This window comes from Canis lupus, chromosome 25 (genome assembly GCF_048164855.1).
Source record: "Canis lupus baileyi chromosome 25, mCanLup2.hap1, whole genome shotgun sequence".
In the NCBI taxonomy this organism is placed as follows: domain Eukaryota; kingdom Metazoa; phylum Chordata; class Mammalia; order Carnivora; family Canidae; genus Canis; species Canis lupus.
Window position 1 is genome coordinate 3,804,769 of NC_132862.1, and position 23,146 is coordinate 3,827,914.

At 41.2% G+C, this 23,146-nt stretch overlaps 1 protein-coding gene across 9 annotated transcripts in view; it reads left to right on the forward strand.

Annotated features, from left to right (window-relative positions):
* SLC11A2 (solute carrier family 11 member 2) overlaps positions 1 to 22,089 on the forward strand; it is a 35,050-nt gene extending 12,961 nt beyond the window's left edge. For 8 of the 9 annotated variants that reach the window (XM_072797908.1, XM_072797911.1, XM_072797909.1 and 5 more), the window contains 15 exons: positions 1,450 to 1,598; positions 2,161 to 2,286; positions 2,902 to 3,021; positions 4,459 to 4,565; positions 5,095 to 5,165; positions 5,277 to 5,344; positions 6,820 to 6,975; positions 7,623 to 7,781; positions 8,797 to 8,883; positions 10,099 to 10,218; positions 10,368 to 10,517; positions 11,664 to 11,737; positions 12,342 to 12,495; positions 14,186 to 14,239; positions 20,832 to 22,089. In XM_072797908.1, coding sequence (XP_072654009.1) covers positions 1,450 to 1,598; positions 2,161 to 2,286; positions 2,902 to 3,021; positions 4,459 to 4,565; positions 5,095 to 5,165; positions 5,277 to 5,344; positions 6,820 to 6,975; positions 7,623 to 7,781; positions 8,797 to 8,883; positions 10,099 to 10,218; positions 10,368 to 10,517; positions 11,664 to 11,737; positions 12,342 to 12,495; positions 14,186 to 14,239; positions 20,832 to 20,909 — 1,673 coding nt within the window. In that variant the 3' untranslated portion in view covers positions 20,910 to 22,089. Of the gene's footprint in view, positions 1 to 1,449; positions 1,599 to 2,160; positions 2,287 to 2,901; positions 3,022 to 4,458; positions 4,566 to 5,094; positions 5,166 to 5,276; positions 5,345 to 6,819; positions 6,976 to 7,622; positions 7,782 to 8,796; positions 8,884 to 10,098; positions 10,219 to 10,367; positions 10,518 to 11,663; positions 11,738 to 12,341; positions 12,496 to 14,185; positions 14,240 to 15,107; positions 16,567 to 20,831 lie in introns of those variants that run through there. The other variant, XM_072797907.1, reaches the window with a different exon arrangement.
* Positions 22,090 to 23,146: the final 1,057 nt, after the last annotated feature.

A 23,146-nucleotide genomic window follows, 5' to 3' on the forward strand; every position in this document is an offset into this window, starting at 1 on the left:
AAATATCAAGCAAGCACATTAAACTGTATATTCCATTAGAGCTTCTTGAATGTTCTCACTAATCCTTCCTAATTCTAAATTTCCCCTTTAGAATTTTCATTCCTTTTCTTTATATTTCGCCATCAGTTCAGGGCCATTTCACACGATGTGGGTCAGCTCTCTGTAGAAAGAAAGCTTTTGTTTTTCTACCTAGACATTGCAAGGATTTCTTGGAAACCCTGACATTAGAGCTCTGTGGTTTGAAATTGCCATTAATAGCTACCAGACTGGGCTTTGTGTCCTGGCAATTAGCCCTTTTCTCCCAGACCTTCCACTTCCCAGCATTTAAGATTACCTGTAAAGTTCGGGACTCAGGGAAACACTGATAAGCAGTCTAAGATGAGCCCTCCTGTCACGAGGATGCCCATACCCCATGACCTGAAGCTCTGCACTGCAGGGCTTAGTCAGGAGGCAAAGGGTTCCTGTTTGGTGATTTTCCTGCAGCTTCAGATTTTAGCCTAACTATGGCAGGATTTTTCAACTTCCAAATTTTTTGAGAAACCTGACAGAGTTATAATGCCCAAATATGATTTTTTTAAAGATTTTTTCTTTTTTTATTCATGAGAGACACACAGAGAGAGGCAGGCAGAGAAGCAGGCTCCCTGCAGGGAGCCTGATGCAGGACTCGATCCTGGAACCCTGGGATCACACCCTGAGCCAAAGGCAGATGCTCAACCACTGAGCCACCCAGGCGTCCCAAGAATGATTCTTTTGCTAAGTTCTACAAAGTAATGGATGGGGTAGGGGAGGAGGGTAGTAACCCCCTAGACAGACCTAGTTCTTTTCTTCTGAAAGTTAGGATCTTAGGTTACCAGTGTGGCTAGCTAGTCTGGGAATGTTATATTTTGAGCCTTGGGCATTAGTGTTTTTAGAAGAAAATGAAATGATTGTAAAAAATTGCCAGCTGGGAATAGAGAAATGTGAAAGTAGGAAAACCATTGTGAGATAAGCATTAAAACTGATCTAGAGCAGAGTGACTAGAGAAGAGGAGTGAGAGGGAGTTTTTTTACCATAAGTTTTTTTTATTTTCTGAATTTGCATCCATGTGAATATACTATTTAAGAATTAGTTAATTTTAAAGATTTTATTCATTCATGAGAGACAGAGAGACATAGACACAGAGAGAGAAGCAGGCTCCATGCAGAGAGCCCGATGTGGGACTCGATCCCAGGACTCTGGTATCACACCCTGAGCCAAAGGCAGACAAACACTCAATCGCTGATCCACCAGGCGTCCCAAGAATTAATTTATTAAAAATATAGAAGAAAATAAAATATTAGAAATAAATTGAATAGAGCCAGGTTGGTCTTGAGCATTTAAGTATTAAAAAGATTTAATGTAAAAGTTACTAAGGACAAGTTGTTAGTGTATTTTGTTCATTTTTATTTCTTCTTAAATCTGTTAATTTAGATGATGCTTCTGGAGACCATGGGGACTCTCCCAGTCTTGGTACCCTCAACCCTGCCTACAGTAACTCATCTCTTCCCCAGTCAACTGAGCACTCACAGGAGCCCTTTACCACCTACTTTGATGAGAAAATTGCCATTCCTGAGGAGGAGGTTAGTGACAAATACTTGGAAGAATATGCTATTTTGGGAAGACTTGCAAGTGGAAAGTCTGCTGGACTCAAGATCAGCAGCCTCAGATCTAATTTTGGCAAGCAATCTCTGAAGACAACTTTTGTAATCAAAGTAACTGTTTATAGTAACTATTTAGGAAAAGGAGGGCCTTGAAAACAGTTGCCACATTGTACTAGTGATTATTTTTTGATCTGGAAAGTACGGATTTCATGTTCTTTTTTTTTTACAGTGGCTTTTGTCCCTTTTGAGTAGTGGTTGGGCACAAGGGTACTAATATTGTTACTCAGGTTTTAGAATGAGAGGCTGATTGATGGAAAGAACAGGGAAGGGAAGAGCTCCTATTTGGACATAGAAGTGGCTAGTTTATTGATAAGAAGTGGGTAAGATAGAAGTTGAACTTGGATATACCCAGTATCTGACATCCTAAATTCTTTGTTCTTGTGCAGCTGATAGTGTTGTTTTATATGTGATAAAATTACAAATAAATTAAATCAGTAGTTTGGATGTGATAATCAGTTTGATCTTTTCCTCTCTTGTACAGTATTCTTGTTTTAGTTTTCGTAAACTCTGGGCTTTCACGGGACCTGGCTTTCTTATGAGCATTGCCTACTTGGATCCAGGAAATATTGAATCTGATTTGCAGTCTGGAGCAGTGGCTGGATTTAAGGTGAACATATAGTCCTACCCCTATCCCTTTTAAACACACACAGTACACCCTCATGTCCTTTCCCCCTACCCTCCTTGTTAGATAGCCCTTGGGGGTTACATGCAGACACTTCATTGGCAGTGACACTTAGGTGACAACTGTTTTCCAATCTGTGGTTTTTAATTTTTTTTTTAAGATTTTATTTATTTATTCATGAGAGACAGAGAGAGAGAAGCAGAGACATAGGTAGAGGGAGAGAGAGAAGCAAGCTCCATGCAGGGAGCCCGATGCGGGACTCAATCCCAGAACCCTAGGATCACGCTCTGAGCCAAAGGCAGACACTCAACCGCTGAGCCACCCAGGCGTCCCAGTGTGGTTTTTAAATTTTATTTTATATACAGAGTTAGAATTAACATTTATTCTATTTTATCTACTCCACATAGTTTTCCTTAAACAAAGGAGAAACAACCGTAGATGGGAGAAACTTAAGGCTCAGAAAGGTTTGGGCAGAACCTGATACAGAACTCAGGTCATTTGATTCCTGACCTGGGCTCTTTCATTCACATTGCCAACCAACCAAATGAAAACACCCTACTTGTCTAATGAGTGTTATGATGGGATTTTGTTCCTGTGTAGTTGCTTTGGGTTCTTCTCTTGGCCACCATCGTGGGGCTCCTGCTCCAGCGCCTTGCAGCTCGGCTGGGAGTGGTCACGGGGCTGCATCTTGCTGAAGTGTGTCACCGTCAGTACCCGAAGGTGAGCAATGTGGTGTCCTGTTTGTCTCTCATCTCAGAGGAACCTGTGTGTGTGGCCGAATGTGCTGGCTTCGTGGTATATTGAAATAGTGGAGGACTTGGTGGTCAGTGGCCCTAAGGATAAGTCCCAAGGGAAATTCTATAGCCCCTCTTGCTGCCAACCCATATTTCTGTACCCCTTCTAAGAATTTAACTTGAGATTCACTTTTTGCCAGAAAGCTTCCTTAGAAAAAAATCAGTCTGAAAAGATATTTACCATTCATTCTGCCTTCTAACATCTGGCAGTGCCCGGCCCATGGAGGGGTGGGATTACTCTAAGCACTTTAATTCATACATTCATATTACTGTTACACATATTTTCTTTTTTGTTTGACTTTGTCATCATTTTGAAAAACGAGATTTTCCTTTTTACTACAAACTCTATGTGGCAGGATCTTTGTAATTTTTTTTAAATTTACCCTGACCCTGGAGGTTACACTGTCTTCCACAGGTTTTTTCTGGACATTTTGGGCCTTTCTTATTGCTGCCTAAGGCAGGAGGACCCTATGTCTGGAAGATGGTTTTAACCTACCTTCATCTTTAGATAAGACCATGATCTGCTTCTGGTTTGTCCTAAATGTTTAATCTCCTCTCCTGGCTGTGAGAAACTATCCTTATCTGCTTTCTCCCCCATTTATGCTTCTCAAAAAAGTCTTAGTAATTTATAATTTCTGGTAGTTTTTCTTCATGTATCTTAACAGTTGTTTTTTGTGACAATTTTTTTGTGTAGTATGTCCTAGAAGGTGGGGTTTTTTTGTTTTGTTTGTTCTTTTCTTCTTCTTGGCCTCAGTGAGCTAGTATTAACTAAATTTGGCTTTCAGCTGGATTGTTTGACCAGGTTAGGTTCCTGTTTTATATGCCATGCAATTTCAACCAGTTTGCTGAGTCCCTTTACGTATTTGTCCTTCTCTACTTGCTTGTGTATTATCATTACATTAAGGATGACCCCAGCCTCTTCATTTTTGTTTTCCCTCTTTAGCCACGATCAGGATATTTTCTTCTGTGGTCATTTTCTATTCTCTCCTAAACAATATTTTGACCATATTAGCATCCTCGTTTTCCCCTAAAACTTTTGGATTGTTTTTAGGCAGGAAATTAAGTGGAAATTAATGATTAGAAATTCTGTTCCTTTGTTGAGTGGAAGGTAAGAAAAAAAATTAGGATCAGCTGCTGCTCTGACCTTGGCTCATAGGCACCACCACATAGAAGTGGTGCTTTCTCCCCGGGGTCCGCAGTGCAGTGATGGGCCAGGTGGAGTCCAGTTCTGGTATTTCATCACTAGACTGAAGCATTATGGTGTACTATTGATGGGTCAGTGCTGAATGTGAATTCCAAACTGTAGGGAAAGTTCTTAGAAATGATTAATTAGAACCATGTCTTTCTGCTGTTTGGTATTTAGGTCCCACGAATTATCCTATGGCTGATGGTGGAGTTGGCTATCATTGGCTCAGATATGCAAGAAGTTATTGGCTCAGCCATTGCCATCAATCTCCTGTCTGTAGGAAGGTGAGGGGGTTTTCCTCCAGAAAGTATTATTTTGCTATATTTCAAAGCAAATGTAAAAACAAAAACCAAACTGATTTTCCATTTTCAAGATTCAATTCAAGTATTATTTTTTTCTGTGGAACCTTTCTGGAGCCACCTTCTCTTCCAGCAGCTGTAGGCTCTATATGTTCCATGTTCTCCTGTCCTGTCATACATCTATTATACAGTGTGCAACATTGTGTGTTACAATTATTTATTTGTATATCAGTTTGTCCCACTAGACAGTGAGCTCCTAGAGGGGTGAGGGGTAAGACCCGTACTTTTCAGCTTTATATTTTAAGTGTCTGACTTAGTAGACAGCCTTTGGAATGAATGTAGTTAATTCACGTGGGGCTGTGATTCTAAAGTAAGCAAGGTCTGACCTCCTGCCACTGTCCCCTCTCCCGCCAATCCTTGCTTCTCCAAGTGTTGTGTATCTGGAGAGCTATTGGAAGTGTTTCCTAACGTTTCCTTTCTTTCCTTTAATCTCCATTTCTTATCTCTGACCTAGGGTTCCTCTGTGGGGTGGAGTTCTCATCACGATTGCAGATACCTTCGTATTTCTCTTCTTGGACAAATATGGTAAGGAGAGTGGGAATGCAGGGCTCAGTCAAAGGAGTTACTTTCCATCCATCATATGGCTGATGGAGAAGTCTGCCTTTCGTGAACTAACTGTTGCATTTTCCCCTTTAGGCTTACGGAAGCTAGAAGCATTTTTTGGCTTTCTCATCACCATTATGGCCCTCACATTTGGATATGAGGCAAGTGTTGCTGGCAATACATCAGCATAACCAAAAAAGACTGTTCTCTTGTCTTTTTTTTTAAGACTGTATAATGCTAGGATGTTTAATTGTATCACATGTGTTAACAAAAAGCCAATTCAGCCTAGGCCAATTTTGAAGAAATATGATCTATAGCAAAGATCTAAAGCCTCTGGGAAGGGCTGCTGGGGCTCATAGGTAAAAAATGATTAGATTTTTTTTTTTTTAGGACTTAGTAGACTAGACTCCCTGGTTCCAATTTGGCCAGTCCCATGATAGAGCAGTGTTGGAGAGGATTAAGGAGGGAGTTGCAGGATTATTCCTGGTGGTTAACTTGGAGAGATTCTGGTTTTGCTTATCCTGGCTTATACCAACTGTAGCTTGAACTTTCTCTGTGTTGCAACAGTTAATGAAACTATAGGGATCCCCGGGTTGCGCAGTGGTTTAGCGCCTGCCTTTGGCCCAGGGCACGATCCTGGAGACCCGGGATCGAGTCCCACGTCGGGCTCCCTGCATGGAGCCTGCTTCTCCACCTGCCTATGTCTCTGCCTCTCTCTCTCTCTTTCTGTGTGACTATCATAAACAAATAAAATAAAAAAAAAAAAGAAACTATAAAGGATATAGTGTATGCTTTCTAGTTTTTGCCCCAACCCAGATACTCCTAAGAATCAGAACCATTATATGCAAGAATAGTAGCTTTCCGTGTTTAGTTGTTATAAACTCTTTGTTTAGCCAGTTTGGCCTGGTTAAACTTTTATTTTCTTATCTTTTTATTTTTTAAAGATTTTATTTATCCGAGAGAGACAGAGACATAGGCAGAGGGAAAAGCAGGCTCCCTACAGGGAGCCCAATCTGGAACTCAATCCCAGGACTCCAGGATCACGCCCTGAGCCAAAGGCAGATGTTCAACCACTGAGCCACCCAGGTGTCCTGAATAGAGGCATAATTGTGGATAATCCAGAATTGACTATATTCTTGGATCTGTATCCTAAGAGTGATTATGAAGCTAATGTCAATGAGGCCCTTACTAGCCATGTATTTCTTTAGAATATTAATGACCTGGGCAGCCCCAGTGGCTTAGCGGTTTGGCGCTGCCTTCAGCCCAGGGCGTGATCCTGGAGACCAAGTATCGAGTCCCACATTGGGCTCCCTGCATGGAGCCTGCTTCTCCCTCTGCCTGTGTCTCTGCCTCTCTCTCTCTCTCTTTCTCTGTGTGTCTCTCATGAATAAATAAATAAAATCTTAAAAAAAAGAATATTAATGACCTTCTCCACATATCTATTTTGTATATCTAAAATATGACATGAAATATCTGGGTATCCCAGTCCTGAATTCTCAGACGTCTGGCAGCAAGTCCCTCACGCTGCTTGGTTGTTGAAGAAAGTGTTGTAAGGAGCAATGGATGTTGAGTGTTTCCTAGTACTAATGTTCCTCCACTGGTCTCATATTCTAATAGTTATTATGTTGGTATGTAGTATGTTACAGTGAAACCCAGCCAGAGCCAGGTACTCAAGGGCATGTTCCTGCCATCCTGTTCAGGCTGTCACACCCCACAGATTGAGCAGGCAGTGGGCATCGTGGGAGCTGTCATCATGCCACACAATATGTATCTGCATTCTGCATTAGTCAAGGTGAGCATGGCCCTTCCATCTGTGCCCTCCAGATAGTTCATGTTTCCTTTAGTTGCAGGGGACACACTTATTTTAAGTGTTAGAGCCCTGAAGGAGCAAAAGGTTTTTTCACTGTTGGATGTTTATAAACTTCACACAGACTGTTTTTGTCACAAAAGTGACCAGAAATAAGTGACCCCACAGAGAAACTGGGACTAAAATTCTTCATAAAAGGTCCATAAGTACACCAAGTCTCTTGTATTTAAATCTCAAAAGCCTGAGTCCCTTGAGGAGATCAGGAGCAAAGAACCCAACCCAGGTTTCATCAGTCAGTTTTATGTAGTAGTTTGCTGGGAGATTTCAGAGGCCTTTATGATTAAGGTTCTTAGGACTGAACATCAGGTGGTTTTTGTATGTCAGTGGTTCTTCTAACCACAGTAACTGAGAGCTCAGTAGCACATAGTCATCATTTTCCTGTTTGGAGAATGTGCCGTCAAAGGGTCATGAAGTTCTTAGTCACTTAATGAACTGGGATGTAAGTAAGTTTTCTCACATTTTATATTGTCAATTGTTTGCCCTCTAAATCTTCTAACTAACTCCAAGTTCATGAAATATTACAGGGAAACTTAATCTAACCAAAAAATGACTGTTACTGTTTATCTCTCTAGTCCAGACAGATAAACCGAGCCAATAAGCAGGAAGTTCGAGAAGCTAATAAGTACTTTTTCATTGAATCCTGCATTGCTCTCTTTGTTTCCTTCATCATCAACGTCTTTGTCGTCTCAGTCTTTGCAGAAGCATTTTTTGAAAAAACCAACGACCAGGTGGTGAGTAGCCGGGGTTATGAGTGATAGTGAATGTGAGGGTGGTGAAGGCCAGAATGGGGTAGGCAAAATGGCAGTGACTTGGAGCTCAGGGGAGGCCTATCTCCAGCCTCAGAGCTGCCCCCTATTACTGCACTAGTCAGGATCTAGAGTCTGGGGGCAGACCAAACCTACACTCGTGTTTCACAGCTGTTGGCTCAGAAGCGAGTTTGCCACAAATAAAGATTGCCTCATGCTATGCTGTTGTGTTTGTGGTTTCATGTCTTTTTGGCTCTTTGTCATATACTTTTGTTTCCTGTTTATCAACTGTTAGCCTACATACCTGTCCTGCCATTTGGTCATGAGGACAGGTAGGGAGGAGTCAATAAACAGAAAATAGAAACTGGCTAAGATACACTCTTTTGAGTTTTGAATTCTCTGTCATCTTGATTCCTGATTGCCTATTTATAAGACCTCTGACTCCTGTTTGCTTTGACTTAGGACTCTTCTCATATTTCTTTTTTTTTTTTTTTCTTCTCCTATTTCTTAAGGGCCCTCTCTTTCTGCCATCACTTAAAACAAGCCAGAGTTCACATATTACCTTACACACTTTTTTTTTTTTTTAAGATTTATTTATTCATTCAGAGAGAGCGAAGAGAGAGGCAGAGACACAGGCAGAGGGAGAAGCAGGCTCCATGCAGGAAGCCCGACGTGGGACTCGATCCTGGATCTCCAGGATCACACCCCGGGCTGCAGGCGGCGCTAAACCGCTGCACCACCGGGGCTGCCCTACCTTACACACTTTTAACTCAGTAAATATTTTTGATGGCATGAGGGTGTTGGAGAATTATGGAAGACCAACAGTGCCATTGCTGCCAGTCCCTGCTCCCGTTACAGCCTGTATCCAGTGTCTTATCTCCAGTCTATGTCTCCTAGGGGACTTGAATATGACCTATAGTTTGTGATCTGCTGGAGAGCTCTTCTGGTCTGGTCCTTGCCTCAAAAATAAAAGTTGCTCCTAAATTGCTTTGTGTTCCAGGTAGCAGTCTGCAGAAACAGCAGCAGTCCCCACTCTCACCTTTTTCCTGATGATAACTCAACATTGGCTGTGGACATCTACAAAGGGGTAAGCCTATTCAGATTTGTGATCACTGCTCCTGAATCAGTATTCTTGGCATAGTATCAGATCTTTTTTGTGGGTTCACTTCAGAGCTGGACCTATCTTCCCTGGAGTGTCATTTATTTCAGAGGTCTAGATGCTGGACAGCCATTTTTGAATTACATGGGAGGGAATAGAGGATGTGCTGAAAGATGAACTGTGTCAGCAATTCCCAGGGTTATGTTGGTAGTATATTGTTTTATAGGACGCTAATTGGAGGAGACTAAAGAGAGTGTTCCTGGTAAAGTATTCTTTTTTTTTTTTTTTTTTTTTTAAGTATTCTTTATTGGGACCTCTTAGCAGTCTTTTTTATGCTGGTTATGTTATGAACCTCCCAAGAGTAGAATACATAATTTATGTAGTATTTCCCAAATGTATTTGACCTTTCTCTTTACTCCTGTTACTATCTTCCAGATAGTGTATTAAGTAATATAATTTGGGAAATGTGGTGTAGAGTTGTTGTTTTTTTTAAGAATTTTATTTTATTTTGGGATCCCTGGGTGGCGCAGCGGTTTATTTATTTATTTTTTTAATTTTTATTTATTTATGATAGTCACAGAGAGAGAGAGAGGCAGAGACACAGGCAGAGGGAGAAGCAGGCTCCATGCACCGGGAGCCTGACATGGGAATCGATCCCGGGTCTCCAGGATCGCGCCCTGGGCCAAAGGCAGGCGCCAAACCGCTGCGCCACCCAGGGATCCCAGGAATTTATTTATTTATTAGAGACAGAAAGAGACATTGAGATTGAGCGAGAGAGGCAGAGACACAGGCAGAGGGAGAAGCAGGCTCCATGCAGGGACCCTGATGTGGGACTCGATCCCGGGTCTCCAGGATCACGCCCTGGGCTGAAGGTGGCGCTAAACCACTAAGCCACCGGGGCTGCCCTAGACTTTTTTTTTTTCTAATGTACTTAAGATCTAGGTTGAGGATGAAGGCTTTAGGAACTTGGAGAAGAGGAAAGACTAAGCAAAAGAAGGAAGGAATATCCAGCAAAATTTAAGTCGAGGGCCTCTAAAATAAGATCAGGTCCTGAGTCTAGCTATTGGGATAGCTCCCAGCACAGCATTTGTTGTAGGCTTGGTATATAGCAAAGAAGAGGGAGAAACGCTGTAGAGAAATTCTGTTTTGGGCGTTGTCTAAGCAGATCACTGACACAGCATCTTTCTCCCCTGCTTCTCCCAGGGTGTTGTACTGGGATGTTACTTTGGGCCTGCTGCACTCTACATCTGGGCGGTGGGGATCCTGGCCGCAGGACAGAGCTCCACCATGACAGGAACCTATTCTGGCCAGTTTGTCATGGAGGTATGTGCTGTTCTGACTGGTATAGATTAGGGGAAGAAAACATTGATTGCCCTTTTGTTACTTTTTAATCCCATGTTTCTAGAGCCTCCCCAAACCTTTCTTTGTTTCCTATTCTAGACATTTCATCCTGCTTCTGTGTTTTCTTCCAGGGATTTCTGAACCTAAGATGGTCACGTTTTGCCCGAGTAATTCTGACTCGCTCTATTGCCATCATCCCCACTCTGCTTGTTGCCATCTTCCAGGATGTCGAGCATCTGACAGGGATGAATGACTTCCTGAATGTGCTGCAGAGCTTACAGGTGAGGAGGGAAGATGGGGAAACTCCCATCCCATTTAATCAGGCAGCATTATGTATTGCTCTTATGTACCAAGCCTGTAGTGCTGGGGAAAGAAAGACACACAGTCTCAGTCTGTAGTAAATGTTTGGAATCCTGGTATCTAAAAAGCTTTTAAGGGGCAGCCCCGGTGGCTCAGCGGTTTAGCGCAGCCTTCAGTCCAGGGTGGATCCTGGAGACCCGGGATCGAGTCCCATGTCAGGGTCCCTGTGTGGAGCCTCCTCCTCCCTCTGCCTGTGTCTCTGCCTCTCTCTCTGTGTGTGTCTCAAGAATGAATGAATGAATGAATAAATGAATAAAAAATAAATAAATCTTTAAAAAAAATAAAAAGCTTTTAGAAATGATTTGGTTTGTGAAAAGCTTGTTGAATGGGAATTAATCTGCTATATAGAGTATAAAATTACTATTTTTTAATCCAAGCAAACATTAAATAACATGAGACCCTACTAGGTCCTATGGAGGTTAAAAAGACAAGGCGGGGCAGCCCGGGTGGCTCAAGCGGTTTAGCGCCGCCTTCGGCCCAGGGCCTGATCCTGGAGACCCGGGATTGAGTCCCACGTCAGGCTCCTTGCATGGTGCCTGCTTCTCCCTCTGCCTGTGTCTCTGCTTCTCTCTCTCCTCTCTGTGTATTCTCAGAAATAAATAAATAAAATCTTTAAAAAAAAAAAAAAAAGACAAGGCAGATACGAATGTTTTTAAAGACACTGGATCAGAATCGATGCTAGGCCCATGACATTCTACAGGTTTCAACATAATGCATGAGCATATTGGGACGATAGGTGTAATTTCTCACAGAGTAGATGAGGCAGGTGTGCGTTTCCTTTTTGCTAATAGTGCTGCTCTTTTTTTTTTTTTAATAATTTTTAATTTTTATTTATTTATGATAGTCACAGAGAGAGAGAGAGAGGCAGAGACATAGGCAGAGCGAGAAGCAGGCTCCATGCACCGGGAGCCTGACGTGGGATTCGATCCTGAGTCTCCAGGATCGCGCCCTGGGCCAAAGGCAGGCGCTAAACCGCTGCGCCACCCAGGGATCCCTAATAGTGCTGCTCTTTGGAGTGATAATGAATCTCCAGTGGTCCCATCTGATCTTCGTTCTTTCTTTTCCAGCTTCCCTTTGCTCTGATACCCATCCTCACATTTACGAGCTTACGGCCAGTAATGAATGACTTTGCCAATGGACTGTGAGTGTACTTCTCTCGATTCCCCAAAAATATGTGGGGGAAGGGTGTCTTCATTGAACAGGCCAGTCAGGAAATGAGTCATGTACGGGAACCACATGTTTTGAGAGGTGAATGCTGGAGTGCCTCTCAGTCTTTGGCTTAGAGAACAGAGACTGTGAATGTGGTGAAGAAGGCAAGCAGGTTTTTCATTTCTAGCACAAGACAGTCCCACTTTTAGGGCTTTAATTCTTCAGCTTCAGCCGCTGAAGTGTAAAGCCCCTTAATTCCATGTTAAATGATCTTAATGAGAAAAGCATATACATCTTTATATGCATTTTTAAAGAGTATGGGGTGTTTGAATTATTTGTTGCATCTGTTAGGTACTCATTACTTGTATATTCTAGAGACTTAAATACTAGGGATTATTTGACAGTATTTTCCCCTCTCTTTCTCCCTATTGGTGTCTCACTTTGGCTCATTTAATCTAACTGGGACATAGTAAGAACAAGTTTCAGTTCATTTTGAAATGCCTCTTAACTCCTGTCCTGTCAGTGTCCTGACAGTGTCCTTTTCTGCTTATGGTTGGGTTGGACTATTCCACCAGTGACTAATGATTCTTTTGCAGAGGCTGGAGGATTGCAGGCGGGATCTTGGTCCTTATCGTCTGTTCCATCAACATGTACTTTGTCCTGGTTTATGTCCAGGAACTAGGGCATGTGGCATTGTATGTGGTAGCTGCTGTGGTCTCTGTGGCTTATCTGAGCTTTGTGTTTTACTTGGTAAGTCCATTCAAGAGGGGCCAGGGATGTAGGTATCAGAGATGGTAGAGATGAGGCTTACTGACACCAAAATGAAAGGTCCCAAAAAGAGCACATAGCAATTATTTGTGTGTGTATATATATGTATATATATATGTATATATATATATATATGTATATATATATATAATATAGTATATATAGCACGTAACAGTCTTATATCCAAATTATTTAGACAGTTTACATGAAATTGTTAGTCAGCTGTGGTTAAACAGTATTTTTAATCATAAAATTTATTTTGATTCCTAATTGCTATCATGTCACTTCCATCTGGCTTTCATTCTTAATAATTTCTGATAAGAGAGTATAGTGTGTTTGGGGAACTAAAAGAACAATATAGAAAGTAGAGAGTGGCACAAGATGGGGTTGGTGTGATGTCAGAGCTTTGTTGAGGGGATACATGTGAGTTCACAGCCCTGCTCAGCTCTGCCATTTAATAGCTGTCTACTAAAGAAAGAATAATGATATTCTTTCATTGAATTACTCTAGAGTTATTTAAAAATGATGGTTATAAAATCATAGATACACAGAAAATGCATGCAGAATAATTTATTCCAGTATGATCAAAATTTTTTTCAAAAGTCAGGTAAATTATGTAAAAAATGGTGATAGTTGTGTTGGGATGGTACTGTGATGGATATGTTCTTTTCGCTATTTTCCAAATCTTCTATAACATTACTTGCAGTAATGGAAAATAGTTCTAGTGACAAAAACAACAAACCCACCTCCCTATTCTCTACAGGTTTTTCTGAAAAATGCAAGTGTGGAGGTTTAGGGACAGCAGAATTTATACCTTATCTGCTGCAGAAAATGGTTAAGGATGGAGGCTGGAAACCTGCTTCTGTTTTTAACACTTACCTAGTCCCCATGGCAGTATCTGCCACAGGTTAAGTACTAGATTGATAAAATCACTTTAGTGACTATTGAAAAATTACATCTTGGATTGGCATATCTTTTCCTCTTTTCTTCCTAGTAAACCTTGGGCACTAAGATTATGCTGAACCTATAATCTAGGGATTTACTCCAGGGAAACCCAAGTAACTGAATATGTCCTTGACAGGAATTATTTTAAGAATTCACTGTAGAGGTTAAGGGGATCTTTCCTTCCTGCAAAGTGGTTACAAAGACACTGAGTTGTCTTCAGTCATTCTGAGACTCTCTAGGTTGTTGAAGACCCATTTTTAGGCTGAGGACTGATTCCAGGGTGGGTTACTGCTGTTAAGCCCCAAAACACTTACTTCCTAGAGCAGCTGAGAATATAGTCCCAGTTGTCTCAATCTGTCACTCATTACCTCCACCTCCGCCTGCATTGTGAGGAATGGGGGAGAGCTGAAGAGAGTGGTCCTCAGGGACTCCCAGTTGTACAAAAGAAACAAATGACAAACACAAAGCAGTAGGAACAGAGACTTTGATATTCAAAATAGTATGAAGAAACTGTTGAGGAAGGCAGATTCCAGGATGTTTTGTTGAAGAAGGTATGGGGTTGGTAGAATGACTTGTGGGACCTGAATGGTAGGAGAGGAGAGGAGCAGAGCTGGATGCTCAGGGAAGAGAGCAGGTTTGCATCCCAGCAATACAATGTGAGTCATCGTGATGGGTAAGAGGGCTCTGCAGAGAGGTTGGTGAATGATGACCATACTTTGTCTTTCAGGGTTGGCAATGTTTGATTGCATTGGGCATGTCCTTCCTGGACTGTGGGCACACGGTAAGCATCTCTAAAGTCCTGCTGACCGGAGAAGGCACTGGTGGCTATACTAAGTAAACACTGGATCAGTCTGCCTATCTCCCACAGGTAGCCATCAGAGCCAGTGTGTTTCTATGGTTTACTGTGTGAACAAAGCCAAAAGTATGTGCTGTTGCACAAACTGCACTCAACTGTTTGTTGGGAAAGACTTTATTTCACTATGTTTGGAAGATGGAGTTTTTTTTTCTTCCTGACCTCTTAACCTGGGAACTGGATTAGACAGGATCTTTGAAAAGCTGACATTTGCTGCTATAATTCCAATACAAATTTGTTTTATCCTTTTGAGAGAGAATCCTGTATGCAGGATTCTTAACCAGGCTACGTGTTTAAAAAAAAAAACATATTGAGAAATGTAATAAATTTTTCATAAGACAAATTATAGAATGGGTATGCAAGTTTTGTTTATAAAAAGATAAAAGGCTGAGAAATACTTTCCTTATGCATACCCTGTCGGTCATTTTAATCATAAAAAAAAATAAGTCTCAACTCAAGTGGTCTCATCCATATTAAATATAAAATTATGAAACATCTACCTCTTTCAGGTTCAGGATTCTTTTACCTTATTTCCACTTTAAATTTCTTGGTGGAAGTTAAGAGGGATGAGAAAGCATAAAGAGGATGATAAACGAACAAAGAGCAAAGCTTACATGTAGGTGGTGATTATTAATCACCTTGGGAAATCACTGAGCAGATTTTCCTCAGAGATGGAAGCTTATTAGGATTTTCTTAGGAGTTCTGATTTTCTTAACTTTCATGTTAGTACAGAGCTTTCCTGCTGCTATTACTCTTGAGTACATACAGTTTTAAAACCTTCACCTTCCTCATTTAGGAGGTTGGTTATAGAAAAAGATGGTAGCACTTATGAACTGACATTCTCATGAGATTTTGGAATGAGGAGAAAAGACTTAAGGAAAGAAGAGTCATCTGTTTTATTCCTAAAAGACACCTCCTACCAGAATTGTCATGGTTTTCCGAAGCATGCCCAAGACAACTTGCAAGGCAATCTCAGGAGCTGTGGACATAACAGTTGCAAAGCTCTTTCTCTCTCAGCAAGTCAGTGGGACTCACTATGGTTGAAAGTTCTCTCTCAGCAAGGTTGCACTGGGCTACCTCTCTTCAGCCATTCCCTCAGAGGGAAAAGCTTTGAGACCAGATGGTGGAGCTCTGGAGTCAGAGGACATGGGTCCCTTCGGCCTGAAGCCGCTGCTCTTCAGCCACTTCTGACTTTTTTTTTTACCTGTGGAGCCTGGGATTATATGATTATATCAAATCAAATCAAATCACATTTGTTTGGTGGAGATAAATAACAGGTCTGTTAGAACCATGGACTTGTTGAGAACATTAATGGGAGTGGCATTGAAGGACTTCTCATTTTTGGAGCTTTCCATCTGGAGTCCTGGTTGATTGATACTTTGTATTCATCTGAGCCCCTCAATGCATTATTGCTAACATTTTGCACACAGTCGAGCACAGACTGGGTGGATTATCTTTTATAAGGCATTAAGGATAAACTGCTGTGTTTCACTGACGGTACCTTATCTTAGCCCCTTAATAGGGCACACGATCATGAAGGAGAAATTTCCCTAACTGTCCCTCCTCACATCTGCCCCTCTCCCTGTCATCATTCCCCAAACATCCTAAGGGTATTCTGTGAAGATCCCGGGGACTGACCTCTTGGTCTCTCATCTGGCTGTACCAGGTGAAGGCAAAATTGACAAGAAAAAGTCTTTGTAAAGACAGTACGATAACACTACCTTTGCCCTGAGTCTGGATGGATCCAGTCAGTCTCAGATTCACAATATTTAGAAGTTTAGGTAAAGCTGCTTGTTTTCTTTTAAAAGTTTTGTTTATGACTTATGGTGATGGAAAATTTCTTCCCAGTTAAATGGCATTTTATAATACTATGTGTGTAGTGTTTCACAGTGTTAAAGATACTCCCATACCATCTTCCATTTGATCCCATCAGAAAGAAAATGTACTTCAGCCAGTACTCTGGGTGCAATAAACCATGCTTATGAAGTGTCCCAGTGTCCACACGTGCAGTGTTTCTGTGGAATGTTAAGGGTATACACTTGTACTTTATGTAAAGTGGTCCTTGTTCTCCATAAATGTGACATGAAATAATTGTGCTTTTACTGCACACCGGGAGTTAACGGGTGGGGAAGAGATGTAGTTTGGCTCCTGTGAGGTCCCGCTAGTGGTATTACAAGTGGTTATAACTGAGCTTTTGGTGCCCACTTAACAGTATGTAAACTTGGTTTGTAATTAAAATTTTTTTCCTTTCCCTATTTGGTTTCCTGGGTATTTTTTGACCTTGAAAATTATTTTGAAATACTGCAACATCAGCCACCACTTGGATGACATTTTAAGCCCACATTGTTAGTGATTTTCTCTTTTAAAGGGATGGGGGTGTAAATAGGTTTAGTCTTGAGAAGACTTGATGAACTGCAGACACCCAACACTAATACCAGTTTACTCACTCTAGTCAAATAGTTTTGCTGTTGGTAAAGGTCATATCATTACCATATTTAAACTAAAAAAAAAATTTGTTATTTTGCCTTTCTATCTGTAGTCTTGTTTCACCATTGAAGTAGGTTTTTATATTCCATACATGCTGCCAATAAAAAGTAGGAGTATTTGAAAAGAGAAACCAAAATTGTTTAGCTTAAAAATGGATAGCATTTTGTTTGGCAGAACTGATAAAAATGGAAATATTGGCACCATTTAATAAAAACAAAGAGAAGCTCAGTAATAGTAAACTACTGGGCCTGTCACCATACAAATGACAGGAAAATCTAAGTCAGCACTTCATTTATCTCAAGGTTGTCACCAGAACTTCATTTTCCCTTTCTCTGTAAGCTTTTCCTGTGTCTTACTGGAGCCAAATACCGTACGTGATAGAAGTAATCTGGGAATTTTGTTCTCTGTGTTGACTCACTCATTTAGCTCTCCCTACTTACCTTGAGTTTATTTCAAAACTCAGTATGATGCAACAATTTGAATATCTTGATTTGAGACATTTCTTCTAGTCCTGCCCTTTGGAATGCTCTCTGCTCCTTTATTGGATGGGACCAGTGAATCTAACCATGTTAGTTTCTCGTGGCACCTTAGCTTATGAATGTTAAAAACCACTAACACTGACTACCGTATCGCTAGTCCTGGTCTGAGCACTCCCATGACCTCATTTAATTGTTACAAGAGGATCAGCCTCTTTATGGAGGAGGCTGATATGGCCCTATATCCAAGGGCCAAAAAGTAAAATAACTTCCCCACATAACATTGCTGGTAAATAAGCAGTTGGCACTTTGACTTGAATAGCTTAACTCCAGAGCCCACATATCATTACCAAACTATCCTTTATTTTTTCTTTTAAAGATTTTATTTATTCATGAGAGACCCAGGGAGAGAGGCAGAGACACAGAGGGAGAAGCAGGCTCCATGCAGGGAGCCCGATGTGGGATTCCATCCCTGAGCCAAAGGCAGACGCTCAAGTGCTGGGCCACCCAGTCATCCGCAAACCATCCTATATAATACACAGTACACACTTTGTGCAAGGTCAAAACATCAAGTTCTTAATACCGGGAACACATCAAAGCATTTGCGTGATATTCTGATTAGTGATAAAATATATTTTAACTAACAAGTTGCCAACTGGTAGACTAATATTGTTTGGCCTGTGCTAAATTTGAAACAACTTTGAAGGATTTTTGGTAAGCACAGAAAATGGACAGGGCCGGCCCCTCTGTAATCCTAAACCAATAGTAGCTAAGAACTATTAGACTTACTCATTAGCATTACCTCCCTACCCTTTACAGTATTTAGCCTATTCCTGTGTCATTTAGCCCCTTTTCTCAGTGTCTCAGAGCAGTATGTCAAAGTTCGCCAACAAGGAGGTTCTGATAAGTCATCTGAGTGACTCTGGGGATCATGGGAGTAATCAACCCTTGCCTACTATATAATGAGGAAGCCCACCACCTCAGCTCTCGTGAAAAGGCTGCAGTGAATTCATAGTGTATCTGACAATTGCTCAGGTTAAAATCTGAGATATTGGGCAGCCCGGGTGGCTCAGTGGTTTAGGGCCGCCTTTAGCCCAGGGCATGATCCTAGAGACCCCAGATCGAGTCCCACGTCAGGCTCCCGGCATGGAGCCTGTTTCTCCCTCTGCCCCCGTCTCTGCCTCTCTCTCTCTCTCTCTGTCTCTCATGAATAAATAAATAAAATATTTAAAAAAAAATCTGAGATGTTAAGACCTTGAAGTGAATAACGAGACTTGTCTGAAGAGTTGTCTCTCTGCCCCAAGGCCAGTGTTAATCATTTCCTAGCCCGCTGTTCCTAGAATAGTTTTATCTTGCGCTTCATCTGGGATCGACTTTACACAGCCATCACAAGCTTGTGAGGTATTCAGGGCAATTTGTGTTAAGAAATTACATTTGTTGAAGACTAACATTTTTAAATGTAGCATATACTCCCCTCTTACAAATAAAGAGGATAAGGCTCCATCCAAAAGGGTACATGGATTTGCTCAAGGTCACAGGAGGTGGCAAGGTTGGGGCTAGAACCCTACTCTGGTACCTTTTCCACTATAATAGACTCTCCTATAGATTTATAGTCTCCGTTCTGTATTAACTCACAGGCTTTTGATGCCAATGGGTGATAACATTCCTAGAGCCCTAAGTAATAACAGTAGGGCTAAAATGAGATTCAGTGATTGTCTCTGTGTGTAGGGAAGAGAAAATGAGTAAACCACAACTTCACAAATCCCAACACAAATCATAGGGATTCGGACGGGGGAGAAAAAGACACCTGGGTGGCTCAGCAGTTGAGCATCTGCCTTCAGCCCAGGGCATGATCCTGGAGTCCCAGGATGAGTCCCACGTCGGGCTCCCTGCATGGAGCCTGCTTCTCCCTCTGCCTGTGTCTCTGCCTCTCTCTCTGTGTGTCTCATGAATGAATAAATAAAATCTTAAAAAAAAAAAAAAAAAAAGAGGGCGGCGCCTGAGTGGCTCCATCAGTTAAGCATCCAATTAAGCATCTGACTGGATCTCAGCTCAGGTCTCGATCTCAGGGTCATGAATTCAAGCCCGGTTCTAGGCTCCACGCTGGGTTTGGAGCCTAGTTCAAAACAAATCCTAGAGATTCAAGTTTCCAGGAAGGTGTCTGGCTGTGCGTTTTAAAAGCAGCCCACGTGATTCCAATTCAGCCTGAAAAACATTTGGGACCCATAGGTCATTTCCCTCTCCCAGCACATTCTTCTTTTTTTAAGATTGTATTTATTCATGAGAGACACACAGAGAAGGAGGCAGAGACACAGGCAGAGGGAGAAGAGGCTCCATGTAGGGAGCCCGACGTGGGACTTGATCCCGGATCTCTAGGATCACGCCCTGGGCCGAAGGCAGGCACTAAACCACTGAGCCAGCCGGGCTGCCCACGCTTTTTCTTTTCTTAATGAAAGGCTTTTCTCTGCTCGAGGTGCCAAAAGATCATGAGGCCTGGATAATAGGACTCAGGATTTAGACTGAGCTCAGGATTTAGAATTAGTATTTAATTCTAATAATTTAGAATTAGTATTTAATATTTATTTTAGTTATTTAGAATTTATTTGATTTCTAAAACAGTAATAGAATACAGAATCACTCCGTGTGTTTGCTCTCAATGTCCTAATCAGAAGCAGCCATTCTGGGGCGTCTGATTGTCTGTCAGTTAAGCAGTTCAGGTCCCAGAGTCAGTCTGGCTTCCTGCTCAGTGGGGAGTCTGCTATTCCCTCTCCCTCTGTCCTCCCCCACCCCTCGTTGGTTGTGCACATGCACACTCTGTCTCTGTCAAAATCCTTTTTAAAAAATATTTTATTTAGGGGATCCCTGGGTGGCGCAGCGGTTTGGCGCCTGCCTTTGGCCCAGGGCGCGATCCTGGAGACCCGGGATCGAATCCCACATCAGGCTCCCGGTGCATGGAGCCTGCTTCTCCCTCTGCCTGTTGTGTCTCTGCCTCTCTCTCTCTCTCTGTATGACTATCATAAATAAATAAAAAAAATGTTAAAAAAAAAAAAATATTTTATTTATTTATTTGACACACAGAGCCTGAGCAGGGGACAGAAGGAAAAGCAGGCTCCCTACTGAACCGAGAGCCCAACAGAGGGCTCAAACCCAGGACCCTGGGATCCTGACCTGAGTGGAAGGCAGACACTTAACCAACTGAGCTACCCAGGGGCCCTAAATAAATAAAATCTTTAAAAAAAGAAAGAAAGAAAAAAGGCAGCTATCCTGTGGCAAGTATGTCACAAAAATAGTCAAAGTGCAAATTTTGCTGAGGGCATTTGGCACTATCTCAGTTCTTAACTATTTCAGCTGCTAGCTATTGTTTTATGTGCCATAAATCATTCATGAATCTATAAGCTATTTCTATTCTGAAATAAAAATCAATATAGCAGTACTGGGAAAAGACCTATATTGATGTACTGATTATAGGTATTCACATGCCAGTTACAATATTTAAATACTTGCAAATCAGTCTAACCCTTTGCCTTTTTTTTTTTTTTTTTTTTTTTTGTCCTTAGTACCATCTGGGATTGACAGCTCAGCCTGAACTCTACCTTCTGAACACCGTGGATGCTGACTCCCTTGTGTCTAGATGACTAACAGCCTGAGAGACTGTATAAGAATCACTTTCTCTTAGTCCTTTTTTGTCCAGGTGTCCTGTTAACATATTCTCTGTTAGTTCAGAGGTGAGTTTTGTTCAGATGTTTTGAACAAAAGGCAAAGATTTCCTCATGGGAAGGGTGTTAAAAGCTGACAGCTGTTACTGTAGGACAGAGACCCATCCACCTCGACAGTCCTACAATAGCCAGAGGTAAATGGCCCATCCTGGCCACACACACCCCTATGGGCTTGTGTCTTGACTTCTGGAATTGTAAAATATATATGCGTATATATTTATGTAAACCTGAACATACCAGTTTGGGTAGAGTTTTAAGGTTATATAAGATTAACAGATTTTTTTTTTTGAAGATAGTATTCAGATAAATCAGATATTTGTTTTATCTGGGTCGCAACTAGAAAGGAGAGGGAGTAATGAATACTCCTTTTCAGAATGATCTGGTCAAATTAACTTAACTTTAAAAGTGATACTTGACTATGGCCAGTTAAATTCCACTTCGGTTTTAATTGACCAGACCCTTAGCAACTACTTGATACCAGCACATCATTTCTAAGGAAAATATTTCTTCTTTTCAGCAGTCATATTTAGTCGTGGTTATCGGTGTGCTTTGTAATTTTAATTCTCTCTGTTGCTTTTCTTGAAAACTAGTCAGAGGTATGATGGTATTTTCCAAAGAGCTTAATACCTTGTAAGAAGATTCAGAAACCATACTCGAACCAATGATCCGTTTTTCCATAGGATAGTGTAACTCAGCCCATTCTAGCATTCCCGTGGTAGGTATAAAAAGAAGAAACTTCTAACATTTAACTTTGTAAGTCCCAACAGAAGATGATGGAGGTATTTGTTTTCTTTCTGATGTTTGCAGAGTTCTACCATGTCTTTTCTTCCCATTTTTTTCCCATTAAAACTCCAAACACCATTTCTAGGTCCAAAGTCTATTTCCAGGAATGGCTATTTCTAATGTTGAATTTCCCTGAATGCTAAGCATTTTATTTTAAGATATTTATACCCAGTAAATATCTAGGACTTAACTAGTTCTCATGTCATAAACTGCCTGCCTACATGTGAGTTATAGACTTGTTTTGACCCCTTTTCTTAACTGGGACTTTTTTCCTTAAGATTTTTATAATAAAAAAGTTAATACTTAAAAATTAAAAGATTTTGCATAATTATCTGATTGAAAAGAAGATTTTCAACACTGGGCTCCCATTCCTGTGTGGAATTACACTTGGCTGGAATTGAATGGCAGCTATGCATTTTAACGGATCATACTCCAGGGTGGCGCACACACACACCTTCATTTCCTTCTAGCCACAAGGCATTGAGTTTGCAAACACTGCAGCTTTTGTATGACTTTGAGCATCGTTTTCCTCTTTCAGCTTAAAAGGTAAAAATCTAATCTGTTTTATTTTAAAATTTAGTACTTTCCAGTAAGACTTTTTTTTTTTTAATCCAGACATTGCTTATCTTCATTTATAAAGACTTGGCCTTCTAAGTGGCAAGTTTTCTAGGATGATATTTTTAAATTCTCTCATTTCTATTTCAGAGGCCCTTTAAACTTCTGGTAAGAGTAGCATCCTTCCAATGTAGGTTAGAGTCCTTCTGATCTTAAAAAATGAAACTAAATTAACATCAATTACCAGATTTCACTTGAAAAAGAGATTTTTAAAATGAGTTTCAGTATTTTAGATTCTTTATACATAAATAGCAACTCTAGATGAACCGATTTGGATTTTCCTCCCTTCCTGGGCATTAAATTTCTCAGTTTCATTACTTAGGGAGTGTTAGGAGAAAGAAAAAAAGGTTAAAAAGTCCTGTTTAGCCACTCCTAAAAAGATGAAGTGCTTGGTTAAACAGAGACTAAGTACTTGGAGGATTCTATAACTCCTCTCCCTCCTTTAGCTGTTACTGAGAAGAGACTAGAGTTTACAAAAGTTTATAAGTATACCCGACAGGTCATACAACTCTTGTAATTTTTTTTAATTTTTATTTATTTATGATAGTCACACAGAGAGAGAGAGAGAGAGGCAGAGACACAGGCAGAGGGAGAAGCAGGCTCCATGCACCGGGAGCCCGACGTGGGATTCGATCCCGGGTCTCCAGGATCGTGCCCTGGGCCAAAGGCAGGCGCCAAACCGCTGCGCCACCCAGGGATCCCTACAACTCTTGTAACTAAAAAATTGGATAAACTGAGTCATGCTAAAACCAGTAGAG